The following is a 13,331-nucleotide window of genomic DNA, read 5'->3' as shown; positions in this document are numbered from 1 at the left end:
TCAGCCAAATCTTTTTGTTTCATTTCACTTTTGTTTTTTATTCATTCTTGGGATATGAGTGTTGCTGGCAAGCCTGGCATTTATTGCCCATCCTAGTTGTCCTTGAGAAGGTGGTGGTGGGCCTTCTTGAACCACTGCAGTCCATGTGATGAAGGTACTCCCACAGTGCTGTTAGGTAGTGGGTTCCAGGATTTTGACCCAGCAATGACAGAAGGATCAGCGATATATGTCCGAGTTGGGATGGTGTGACTTGGAAGTGATGGTGTTCTTGTAAACCCTTGTCCTTCCAGGTGGTGGAGGTCACTGGTTTGGAAGGTATTGTTGAAGAAATCTTGGCGAGTTGCTGCAGTGCATCCTGACATTATTAGAGCCCCATTACAACTGAATGTTGTTTTTCTCACCAATTTTCTGTATAACAAAGTTGAGACTCCTTGTTGAGATGCAGACCGTGGGCACCTGGGCCCCTCTGGTACCTTGCCCAAGTGGTCGTTGTATACGTGGGAGCTTTCACAGATTGTTCAACTGCAAGTGAAGGACATCACAGCCAAGCCTGATAGTCATGCAAGCATATTTCCGATGAGGAGTGAGAATCTTGGCCTGGTGGCACTGAGTTTAATGGTGCTGCTCCTACCCATGAGCCCTATTGGAGCAGCTAAGAGATCAAACCTGGAACCTCCTTGGTCTTTTTTTGCTCATTTACTCACTGGATAAACTTATTGCTGTGGGGTATTTACTCACTTTGTTTTAACATATGCCTTTAAGATGTTATAGAAGCTTGTTCTTAAAGACTCCTGTTATACTTTTTGGTATTTCACACAGGTTCCAATGGTCCTCAGCTGTTTACAATAGAGCAGTGGGGAACTCCAGAAAAGTTACCAAGGGCTCACACGTGGTAAGAACAATAATGTTATTAAATACTTAGATTTTGAGCGCTTCTATGACAAAGCACAAATATTGAATTGTTCTCATGATGTTGCCTATGGGAAGTCAGAGGATCTGCTGTTTTATAATGATAGGAGCGTTATACCAGTATATAGTTGAGTTAATATCCTGTTGCTTTTCGATTCTGGTTTGCTTTCTGGCAGTTAAATAACATGGGCGATTTTAACTACCCACCTACCCGGTTTCTGCTGGTGGGTTAAAATTGCCCCTCTGGGAGCCAGATTCAGTGCTCCAAGCTTCTGAAAACTGGATAAATATTCTTGTCTATTTCTAGGAGTGGGGGACTGGGGCATGTGTTATCTAGTTGCATTTATGCAAGGGAGCTGAGGACTCAAAATTCAGGCCTGGGTCGAGGAGGGAGTATCAGCACAGCCCAGGGATATTATTTGTTGCTGTTTTCTGTTGGTATTTATTATGTACTAGCAGGTCTCCTGTGGCATTGCTCATGAGTAATCTCTGGTTTAGAGCACATTTACGACATTTAACCTCTGCCTTTAATGCCACTGCTCTAAATAGTCAAATCCAGGTAATTGCAGTTATTTATAAATTACTGGGATAAATCAGAAGGCAGTTATAATGAACTGCTTTTGAATTTCAGATAACAGGCTGCTGACTGGCTTTCTCTTGGTTTTTAGCATTTTTCTGCATCAGTAATGTTACGGGCTGGGTGCAATAGTTGCTTCTTATATAGTTACTGGATGTTCCTGACCAAGCAGCATTTTTCAATCTGTAGTTTTTGCACCAAACAGCAATAAAATTCTGCTTGGCTTAAAGTTGCCTTGATGAGCACTTGCATGTTGTGGCCCTAAAGATGACACATAGAAGTTACAACACAGAAACGGGCCACTCGGCCCAACCAGTTCATCCTCCACGTGGGCAGCTAGGTAAGAACTTAGAATAGTACAGCACAGGAGGCCATTCGGCCCATTGAGTCTGCGCCGGCTTTTTCGAAGAGCAGTCAGGTTAGCCCCGCTTTTTCCCCATATCCATGCAATTTTTTTCTCTTTCAAGTATTTATCCAATTCCCTTTTGAATGCTACTATTGAATCTGTATCCACCACCTTATCAAGCAGTACATTCCAAATCCTGTCCACTCATTGCATAAAGAAGTTTTTCCTCATGTCACCACCGCTTCTTTTACCAATCACCTTAACTCTGTGCCCTCTGGTTATCGACCCTTCAGCCATTGGAAACAGTTTCATTTTATTTACTCTGTCTAATCCTTCATGATTTTAAACACCTCAATCAAATGGGTAAATCTAGAACTCGGGGGCATAGTTTCAGAATAAAGGGTCGCCCTTTTACAACTGAGATGAGGAGGAATTTCTTCTCTCAGGGTCGTAAATCTGTGGAATTCTCTGCCCCAGAGAGCTGTTGTGGCTGGGTCATTAAATACATTTAAGGTGGAGATAGACAGATTTTTGCAAGATAAGAGAGTGAAGGGTCATGGGGAGCGGGCAGGGAAGTGGCTTTGAGCCCAAGATCAGCCATGATCTTATTGAATGGTGGAGCAGGCTCGAGGGACCAAGTGGCCATTCCTGCTCCTATTTCTTATGTTCTTAAATCTCCCTTTAGCCTTCTCTGCTCTAAGGAGAACAATATTCAGTTTCTCTAGTCTAACCCCGTAACTGTAATCCCTCATTCCTCGACTCATTCTGTTAAATCTGTACCCCCGCCAAATCCTTCACTTCCTTCCTAAAGTGTGGTGCCCAGAACTGGACGCAATACTCCAGCTGGGGTCGAACTAGTGGTTTATATAGGTTTAGGATAACTTCCTGGCTTTTGTATTCTATGCCTTTTATTTATAAAGCTTGGGATCCCATATGCTTGAAGAACTGCTTTGTTTACCTGTCCTGCCACCTTTAAAGATTTGTGCACAAGCACCCCCAGGTGTCTCTCTTCTTGCACCCCCTTTAAAATTGTACCATTTAGCGTGTATTCTCTCTCCTCATTCTTCTTAGCAAAATATATCGCCCCTCACTTTTCTGCATTGAATTTCATCTGCCATGTGTTCACCCATTCCACCAACCTGTCTATGTCCTCTTGAAGTCTATTACTATCTTCCTCAGTGTTTCGTGTCATCTGCAAATTTCAAAATTGTGGTCTGTACCCCCCAAGTCCAAGTCATTAATATATATCAAAAACAGCAGTGTCCTAGTACTGAACCTTGGGGAACTCCACTGTATACCTCCCACCAGAGTGGAAAAACAGCCATTCACCACAACTCTGTTTTCTATCCCTTAGCCAATTTTGAATCCGTGCTGCTACAGCACCTTTTATCCCATGGGCTTCAATTTTGCTAACAAGCCTAATATGTGGTACTTTATCAAATGTCTTTTGCAAGTCCATATATACAACATACGCTGCCCTCATCCACTCTCTGTTACCTCAGCAAAAAACGCTAAAGAAAACCTCAATCAAGTTAGTCTGATTCTAGGAACTCCCAAGGAGCTCCAATAAGGGGACCTCCGAGTTCTGAGAGGTCAGCAGATTTTTGTCCTTGATGCAGTTTCTGGACTTGTTGTTTTACTAATTTAAAAAATCTGCAAACAAAGCACTGTTTTCCTTTGAGTAGCTGACACTCTTCTAGAAGTTAGGAGTGTGTTCTGGGAGTTTCAGTATTTGCAGGGGGTCTCACTGCAGGGAAAGATTTATGACCTTTGGGCTAAGTGACCAAAGCATTACTTAAAATGAACATCAAAGATGTTGCTACGGGAACCCGCATGGGCCCTAGCTATGCCTGCCTTTTCGTGGGATATGTGGAACACTCTTTGTTCCAGTCCTACTCGGGTCCCTTCCCTCACCTCTTTTTCCAGTACATTGATGACTGTATCGGTGCCGTTTCCTGCTCTCGCCCTGAACTAGATAATTTCATTCACTTTGCTTCCAATTTCCACCTTTCCCTCACCTTCACATGGTCCATTTCTGACTCTTCCCTTCCCTTCCTCGACTTCTCCATCTCTGGGGATAGGTTATTGACAAACATTCACTACAAGCCCACTGACTCCCACAGCTACCTGGACTACACTTCCTCCCACCCCACCCCCTGTAAGGACTCTATTTCATTCTCCCAGTTTCTCCGTCTCTGCCGCATCTGCTCTGCACCTTCCATACCAGTGCTTCCGACATGTCTTCCTTTTTCTTCAACCGAGGATTCCCCTCTACAGTGGTTGACATGGCCCTTAACCGTGTCCATTCTATCTCCCACACTTCTGCCCTCACCCCTGCCCCTCCCTCTCGGAACCATGATAGGGTTCCCCTTGTCCTCACCTTTCACCCCACCAGCCTCCACATTTAACAGATCATCCTCCGCCATTTCCACCACCTCCAGCGTGATCCCAGCACCAAATGCATCTTCCCCTCGCCTCCCCTTTCAGCATTCCGTAGGGACCGCTCCCTCCGCGACACCCTTGTCCACTCCTCTATCGCCCCCAACACACCTTCCCCTTTGCCCGGCATCTTCCCGGCCTTCTGTTCTCTCCCACATGGCAGCTGTCTTTCATTCTGCCAGCGCAATTCACACTTCATCTAGAGCCCTCCTTTGTTTCTTAACCTGTCCCATTACCATCTCCTTTTGCCTTGAATATCTCTTAATGTCGCTCAATGTCTCTTAATCTCTCCTGCCTTCCAGCCTATCACAGGCCTTCCTTTTTGTTCTTTCATCCCCTCCCCCATTTCCCAGCCACTACACTTGCTTAAAATCTGTTCTATTTCCAGTTCTGACGAAAGGTCATCGACTTGAAACGTTAACTCTGTTTCTCTCTTCACAGATGCTGCCTGACCTGCTGAGTGTTTCCAGCATTTTCTGTTTTTATTTTATATTCGGGCTTTCCTATAGTTTTACTTAGCTCTTATAACGTGAATGCCAGAGGAGAAATGAGAATAGCTTACCTTAAACATCAAGACAACAATAACCAAAATCTGTAACAAAATTGAAGTCAAGGGGGAAACTCTGCTGTGGCTGGAGTCGTTCTTGGCCCAAAGGATGATGGTTGTCATTGTTGGAGCCCAGTCCCAAATTTACTTAGTTTTAATTGGCTCTTACAACATGAATGTTATAACTTGAGTTCTAGCTCATTAGAAAAATGCTTCAATAAAAAATCACAAACTGTGCTCCAGGTTCCTGGCTATCTGTGAGTGACTCCACAGGAGATCTCAGAGTTGTTAGAAGAATATCCAAATCTTTTTGATTAACAGCCATGCATCGACACTTCAGTACTGTCGGTCTTGCCTATTAGACATTTAATGATCTGGTTTTTTTTTCCTGTCTACAGCTTTAACCGCCTTGATTTACCGCCTTATGAATCTTTTGAAGATTTACGAGAGAAGCTTCTAATGGCAGTGGAAAATGCTGAAGGATTTGAAGGAGTAGATTAAATGGCTGCAGTTGTGGTCAACAAGATGCTGCTTAGAATTTTTTTTGTTTTTCTTTAGAGATAGGAACTTTACCAGTGGTATCAATATAATTGCACAGTGACATTGGTACACGGAACAAATTCTTCTATGCTAATTCCTATTTCAAGTTTCTAAAAGACTGGAAAATTAAAAGCCGACTCTCCAGGCAACCGTACTAAAAGAAGAAAAGTGGATGATGTGTGGATGAGAAGTGCATTTCAATAGGACTTGACTGTGTATTAAAAAAATGTTCTTTAAAGACACAATCTAAATATTTTACCAACTTTGTAATGAAAGTGAATGGAAACTATCACTTTCACAGGTATAGTATTATCACTTTGTTTACTCAATGGACTGCAAAATAACCAGTTATATAGAGATCCTTGTAATATAACCCATCCAGTTAAAAGGCACGATCTGTAAAATGGGATAACGGTTTGAATCGTGTTGTTCACAGACGTATATATAGCAGTGCATTGACATTTTCACTGTGAAACGTTTGTGCCTCCTTTACCCACCAGTCATGATTAAAAGCATTTTTTAAATTATTGATGACGTAGTTTAACACTTTCCTGGAATGTGAAAACTGAGATCAGTGATATCTTTATTTAACAGAATTGTTACAAATGACCCTAAATGGGGTCTCAAAAGCAAATTACAGTAACATGCAGTCATCTTTATTTTTAACAATAATATATGTTCCGTTTAGTTTAGTAAAGTAAAAATGATTATCCATTGAGCATGCAATGAAATAACATCTGCATTGAGAGGACAGCCAAAAAAAAATACTCGAGGTGTTCTTTTTAAATGTTCCTTTTTTTTTGGAGCAAGGTGACTCTGTTGTCTATTAGGGTAAAGCACATTACAGGAACATATCTGTAGCATGCTTGTTTAAACCCTTAGACTGCTGGTGGGTCCAGGAAATGACTGCTGGCTGGATCTTGAATTTTAATCTTACTCACTGCAACAGATAATATACAGTAATAAAGGTACACAAATGGCAGGAGTAGCTTTATCATTGTAATACTGACCTTAACTTCCAAAATTAGCACTGAAACATGATGTCAAACTAAAGGACTTCTGCTCTTAACTGTCTCCGTTTTCTTTGCTCCTGTTGTTTTTTCTTTTCATATGCACACTCGGCCCTATTCTTATTTTAACTTCAATTTAACTTTCTGTTCTGATTTTATTTCTATTCTAACCTTTCCCCACCCTTTTTAAGCCATTTGTTTACCTGTTTTCTTTTGCCTCCCTCCTTACACGATTCGTTTTAGGGCCAGGAGCAACTTTTTTTTTTATAAAGGCCATTTGATTAGCTTCAAAATGGTCCTTTGGAACTGGTTTTAACCAATCGATAGCAAATATATGAAGATTACGGTGACCAGACGAATGACATAGAAAAATGCAACAAATCAGGAAGAGGCTCTAACAAATGAGTATCTTCTGTGACAATCCTCCCTCCCTTCCACTCAGATGATTTTATATTTGAAACTTTCAAAATGAAAGTGAACCACTACCAATCAAGCTTTGAATGACTAATGTATTTGTCTCATTATCGGTAGAGCTATGCTGATTTTTTAAAAATGTGTTCTGTTGTAACACCAAGAAATCTAAGGGCACTTTATACATCGCATAAAAGTCATGGCTGTTTAATTGTTTTTAATTGTGTACATTTTTAATACTGAGTATGCTTAGCCAGTGCAATATCTATCTGTACATTTTTGCTACTGATAATGCAACAACAAAACCAATGTGGAGCTGAGCCGAACATGGTCTTTCTCTTTTTCCTTCTTCACAATGTGCTTTTTCCCCTTTAAAAGCATACCATGCAATTTCAAACCTCACCTCAAATATGTAATGAGAAATCTCTTGAAATCCTTCTTTCCCTAGTAAATTCCCAGAAAATAAACTTTCCATATTAATGTTGCAAGTTTTGTAATTTGTATTTTATGCATATACATTGATGAGATTAAAAATATTTATCTAACTTAGCACAGTGATGAAGTGCAACAAATCTTTTGCTCCTGAATATGTTTGAGAAAACTTCTGTTTGATTTTTGTTGACGCCTTTTATGAGAACCTTACAGCCATGTTAAAGATGGGTTGACCTCTAAAATTGAGTTTTATTCTCCTATTTGTATTTCTTTATCCCCAATTTACTTTATTTCCCCACAGGAGTGAGTGAAGTGCTGCCCATCATCCACTTTATGTCCAGGTAGACAGAATGTTCTAAGTTGTTAGTAATTCCATGACCACTGTTGGAGCTGCTCCACGATTAGCTGATAGATGCTGAACTTATACAGGTAGACTATCCTTTATCCGAAAACCTCGGGACCAGCCGAGTTTCGGATAAAGGAGAATTTCGGATTTCGGAAGGTGGGTCGGCGGGGGGTCGTGCGCACGACTTACGCTGACGTTCAGCGTAAGTCAGTCGGGGTCCGCGGGGGGGTCGGCGGTTGTCGGGGCTGGCGGGGTCGGCGGTTGTCGGGGCCGGCGGGGTCCGCGGGGGGGTTGTCGGGGCTGGCGGGGTCCGCGGGGGGGATCGGCGGTTGTCGGGGTCCGCGGGGGGGTCGGGGCTGGCGGGGTCCGCGGTTGTCGGGGCCGGCGGGGGGGCCAGCGGGGTCCGCGGGGGGGTCCGCGGTTGTCGGGGCCGGCGGGGGGTCGTGCGCACGACTTACCCTTTATCCGAACTTCCGAAACCGGAACCCTCGAAAAACCGAAGGTTTTTTCGTTCGTACGCACGACTTACGCTGAACGAAAAAACCTTCGGTTTTTAGAGGGTTTCGGTTTTCGGAAGTCCGGATAAAGGGTAGTCTACCTGTAATATGACAAACTGACTCTGTGTTGGCGACTCTACTTATCAGGCTGGTTAGAAAATGAATACTTTTGCCCACAACAGTGGTGCAGCCATGAGTCAAAACTTTGATGGAAAGCACGTGGTGTACCATCTGTCCTAATGGGCTGCCAATACTTCAGTTTCATAACCAGCATCGGTGCCAAAAAATGTAATCGCATTTCAGAATTAACTATGCCACTTCTTTTAAGCGCCACTAATAAAATTGCTATTTTTAAAAGAAAGAACTCAAATTTAATGACCTTGGGATGTACCAAAGAGCATTATAGCCTACAAAGTACTTTTAAAGTATCGTCACTTTTGTAATATAGGGAAGATCCCACAAAGAGCAATAGGATAAATGACCAATTAAACTTTTTTAATGTGTTGAGGGATAAATGTAGGCCAAGACACCGGGGAGAACTCACCTTTTTATTGGAATAATGCCATGGGATCTTTTACATCCACCTGAGAGGGTAGATGGGGCCTTAGTTTAATGTCTCATCCAAAAGGCAGCCAAGTTTATGTGCTCAAGTGAGTGGGGCTTGAACTTACAACCTTCTAACTCAGAGGTGGGCGTGCTCTCAGTCAAGGCTGACCTATTGCAGCAAAAACAGTGATCTTTGTGGCAAAGCTAATTTGCATAGACATTATTTTGATATATTTGGTGTGTAGGGTACTATTGATTGTGCACATTCAATTCTGGGCAGGTACTGCCAGTGTGAGCACAAGGGGACTAATGAAACAGATGTTCTAGAGAGATGATATTGAAGACATTGCCACAGAATGGAATGCTTACAAAAGCTTTGTTCGAACAATAAGAACATAAGAACATAAGAAATAGGAGCAGGAGTAGGCCAATTGGCCCCTCGAGCCTGCTCCGCCATTCAATAAGATCATGGCTGATCTGATCCTAACCGCCAATTCACTATGACAGGACTATCTCCTGAATCTAACAGCATTAGACACACGAAAACAGGAGCAGGATCAGGCTACACGGCCCCTGGGCCCGCTCCGCTACCCACAGGGCCATGACCTATCCGAACCTAGACTCATGTCCAAATTCCTGCCCGCTCCCCGTAACCCTTAATTCCCTTTTCTACTAGGAAACTGTCTATTTCTGTTTTAAATTTATGTAATGATGTAGCTTCGACAGCTTTTTGGGGCAGCATATTCCATGGACCTACCACCCTCTGAGTGAAGTAGTTCCTCCTCATCTCAGTTTTGAAAGAGCAGCCCCTTATTCTAAGACTATGCCCCCTAGTTCTAGTTTCACCCATCATCTGGAACATCCTCCCCGCATCCACCCAATCCAACCCCTTCATAATCTTATATGTTTCAATAAGATCGCCTCTCATTCTTCTGAACTCCAATGAGTAGAGTCCCAATCTACTCAACCTCTCCTCATATGTCCATCCCCTCATCCCCGGGATTAATCGAGTGAACCTTCTTTGTACTGACTCGAGAGCAAGTATGTCCTTTCTTAAGTATGGACACCAAAACTGTATGCAGTATTCCAGGTGCGGTCTCACCAATACCTTGTACAACTGAAGCAATACCTCCCTATTTTTATATTCTATCCCCCTAGCAATGAAAGCCAACATTCCATTGGCCTTCTTAATCACTTGCTGCACCTGCATACTAACCTTTTGAGTTTCGTGCACCAGGACCCCCAGATCCCTTTGTACTTCAGTACTTTCAAGTTTCTTGCCATTAAGATAATAACTTGCTCTACGATTTTTCCTGCCAAAGTGCATAACCTCACACTTTCCAGTATTGTATTCCATCTGCCAAATCTCTGCCCACTTACTTAGCCTGTCTATGTCCCCTTGCAGGTTTTTTATGTCCTCCTCACTCACTACTTTCCCTCCCATCTTAGTATCATCTGCAAACTTTGACGTGTTACACTCGGTCCCCTCCTCCAAATCGTTAATATAGATTGTAAAGAGTTGGGGACCCAGCACTGACCCCTGCGGAACACCACTGGTTACTGATTGCCAGTCTGAATATGAACCATTTATCCCAACTCTCTGCCTTCTGTTAGATAGCCAATCCTCTATCCATGCCAGAATATTACCCCCAATCCTGTGATTTTTTATCTTAAGCAATAATCTTTTGTGTGGCACCTTGTCAAATGCCTTTTGGAAGTCTAAATACACTACGTCCACTGGTTCACCTTTATCCACCCTATATGTTACTTCCTCAAAGAACTCCAGCAAATTTGTCAAACATGACTTCCCCTTCATAAAACCATGCTGACTTTGTCTTATTAAATTATGATTATCCAAATGTCCTGTTACTGTCTCCTTAATAATGGATTCCAAAATTTTACCTACCACAGATGTTAGGCTAACCGGTCTATAGTTTCCAGCCTTCTGTCTACTGCCCTTTTTAAATAAGGGTGTTACATTAGCAGTTTTCCAGTCTGCCGGGACCTTTGCTGAGTCCAGGGAGTTTTGGAAGATTATTACCAATGCATCCACAATCCCTACCGCCACTTCCCTCAAAACCCTGGGATGTAAACCATCAGGTCCAGGTGATTTATCCGCCTTGAGTCCCATTATTTTACCAAGTACTACTTCCTTAGTGATTTTAATCGTATTTAGCTCCTCCCCCCCTATAGCCCCCTGCTTGTCAAGTGTTGGGATATTCTTGGTGTCCTCTACTGTAAAGACTGATGTAAAATATTCATTCAGTGTTTTTGCCATCTCCATATTTCCCACCATTAATTTCCCGGTCTCATCCTCTAAGGGACCAACATTTACTTTAGCCACCCTTTTTCTTTTTATATAACTATAAAAACTCTTACTATCTGTCTTTATATTTTTTGCTAATTTACTTTCATAATGTATCTTCCCTTTCTTAATCAATCTTTTTGTTATTTTTTGCTGTCTTTTAAAGTTTTCCCAATCCTCTATCCTCCCACTAGATTTGGCTACCTTATATGCCCTTGTTTTTAGTCGAATACTATCCTTAATTTCTTTACTTAGCCACGGATGGCTGTCTTTTCTTTTACACCCTTTTTTTCTCAGTGGAATATACTTTTGGAATTTGTAAAATAACTCCTTAAATGTACACCACTGATCATGTATCGTCTTATCCTTTAACCTATTTTCCCAATCCACTTTACTCAATTCCGCTCTCATACCTTCATAGTCTCCTTTATTCAAGCTTAGCACGCTTGTTTGAGATACAGCCTCCTCACCCTCTAACTGAATATGGAATTCAACCATGTTATGGTCACTCATTCCAAGGGGATCCTTTACTAGGACATTTTTAATTAATCCTGTCTCGTTACACAGGACCAGATCTAAGGTTGCTTGCCCCCTGGTTGGTTCAGTTACATACTGCTCAAGAAACCCATCCCTAATACACTCAATGAACTCATCCTCAAGGCAGCCCTGCCCAATTTGATTCGTCCAATTTATATGATAGTTAAAATCCCCCATAATTATAGATGTTCCCTTATTACAAGCCTCAACTATTTCCTGATTGATACTCCGTCCAACCGAGTTGCGACTGTTCGGAGGCCTATATACTACACCCACTAGTGTTTTTTTCCCCTTATTATTCCTTATCTCCACCCAAACTGTTTCATTATCCTGATCCTTTGACCCAATATCATTTCTCTGTATTACAGTGATTCCTTCCTTTATTAACATAGCCACCCCACCTCCCCTTCCTTCCTGCCTGTCCTTCCTGATTGTTAAATAACCTGGTATGTTTAATTCCCAGGCATTGTCACCCTGCAGCCATGTTTCTGTAATGGCCACAAGATCATACCCATATGTAGCTATTTGTGCCTTTAACTCGTCTATTTTGTTACGAATGCTACGTGCATTCAGATAGAGAACTTTCAAATATGTTTTGTGACACTTAGTTCCTGCTATTGCCCTTTTTATTACTTTACCTTTTACTCCACACCTTCTACCCCTTCCTGACACTGCTACCTAAGTCTATGACCTTCTCTGTTGTCATTTGTATTATTTGCTCTCTGGGAACCTCCCCCCCACTAGTTAGTTTAAAGCCCTCTCTACAGCCCTAGTTATATGATCCGCCAGGACTCTAGTCCCAGCACTGGCCAAGTGAAGCCCGTCCCAACGGAACAGCTCCCTCCTGTCCCAGTACTGGTGCCAGTGTCCCAGGAAGCAAAACCCATTTCTCCCACACCAGTCTTTGAGCCACGCATTTAACTCTCTTATTTTATTTGTCCTAGCCAAATTCGCTCGTGGCTCAGGTAATAATCCAGAGATTATTACCCTTGTGGTTCTGCTTTTTTAATTTGGCCCCTAGCTGCTCAAACTCCCTCAGCAGAACCTCCTTCCTTGTCCTATCTATGTCGTTGGTACCAACATGGACCACGACAACTGGATCCTCCCCCTCCCACTCCAAGTTTCTGTCCAGCCCAGAGGAGATGTCCTTAACCCTGGCACCGGGTAGGCAACACAGCCTACGGGACTCTCGCTCTTGGCTGCAGAGAACTCTATCTATCCCCCTAATAATACTATCCCCTACCACTACAACATTTCTATTTACTCCCCCCTCTTGAATGGCCCCCCTCTCCACGGTGCTGTGGCCAGGTTGCTCATCCTCCCTGCAGCCCCTGCTTCCGTCTCCACAGGGAGTAAGAAGCTCGAACCTGTTGGACAAGAGCAACGGCTGCGGCTCCTCCAACACTACCTTCTGGATCCCCGTACCTGCCTCACTCGTGGTCACACCGTCCAATCCCTGACCATGGGCTACATCTGAATTAATTAACTTCATAGGTGTGACCACCTCCTGAAACACAGAGTCCAGGTACTTCTCCCCCTCCCTGATGTGTCGCAGTATCTGAAGCTCAGACTCCAGCTCATCAACACGGAGCTGGAGATCCTGTAGCAGCAGACACTTGTCACAGATGTAATCACCGTTAGCCTCAATGGGGTCTACCGGCTCCCACATCTCGCAACAGTAACACATCATCTGCTCCATTCTATGTAATTAATTATAAAAAAAATTTATTTAATTAGATTAAATCAATCCCTCTAAATTACACCAGTTTAATGGTTAACCAACTGTCTCCCTTACAGCACAGACCCTAGAAAAAAACCGCCGAATTTAAGCTTGTAATAAAGAGAAGAAATACTATCCAACCAATCACCTACCTGCTTCCTGGTGACGT

General features: G+C 42.8%; 1 protein-coding gene across 8 annotated transcripts in view; it reads left to right on the top strand.

Moving 5' to 3' along the window:
* Positions 1 to 7,328, top strand: part of nedd4l (NEDD4 like E3 ubiquitin protein ligase) — a 577,353-nt gene extending 570,025 nt beyond the window's left edge. For all 8 annotated transcript variants that reach the window (XM_085974389.1, XM_085974354.1, XM_085974372.1 and 5 more), the window contains 2 exons: positions 820 to 892; positions 5,217 to 7,328. In XM_085974389.1, the coding sequence (XP_085830515.1) occupies positions 820 to 892; positions 5,217 to 5,319 (176 nt within the window). In that variant the 3' untranslated portion in view covers positions 5,320 to 7,328. The remainder of the gene's footprint in view (positions 1 to 819; positions 893 to 5,216) is intronic.
* Positions 7,329 to 13,331: the final 6,003 nt, after the last annotated feature.

The sequence above is a fragment of the Somniosus microcephalus genome, chromosome 2 (genome assembly GCF_052327205.1).
Source record: "Somniosus microcephalus isolate GS21.2 chromosome 2, FLI_Smic_1.0, whole genome shotgun sequence".
NCBI lineage: Eukaryota > Metazoa > Chordata > Chondrichthyes > Squaliformes > Somniosidae > Somniosus > Somniosus microcephalus.
Note: the sequence above shows the minus strand (reverse complement) of the source record. Positions and strands in the feature narration are given on the sequence as shown.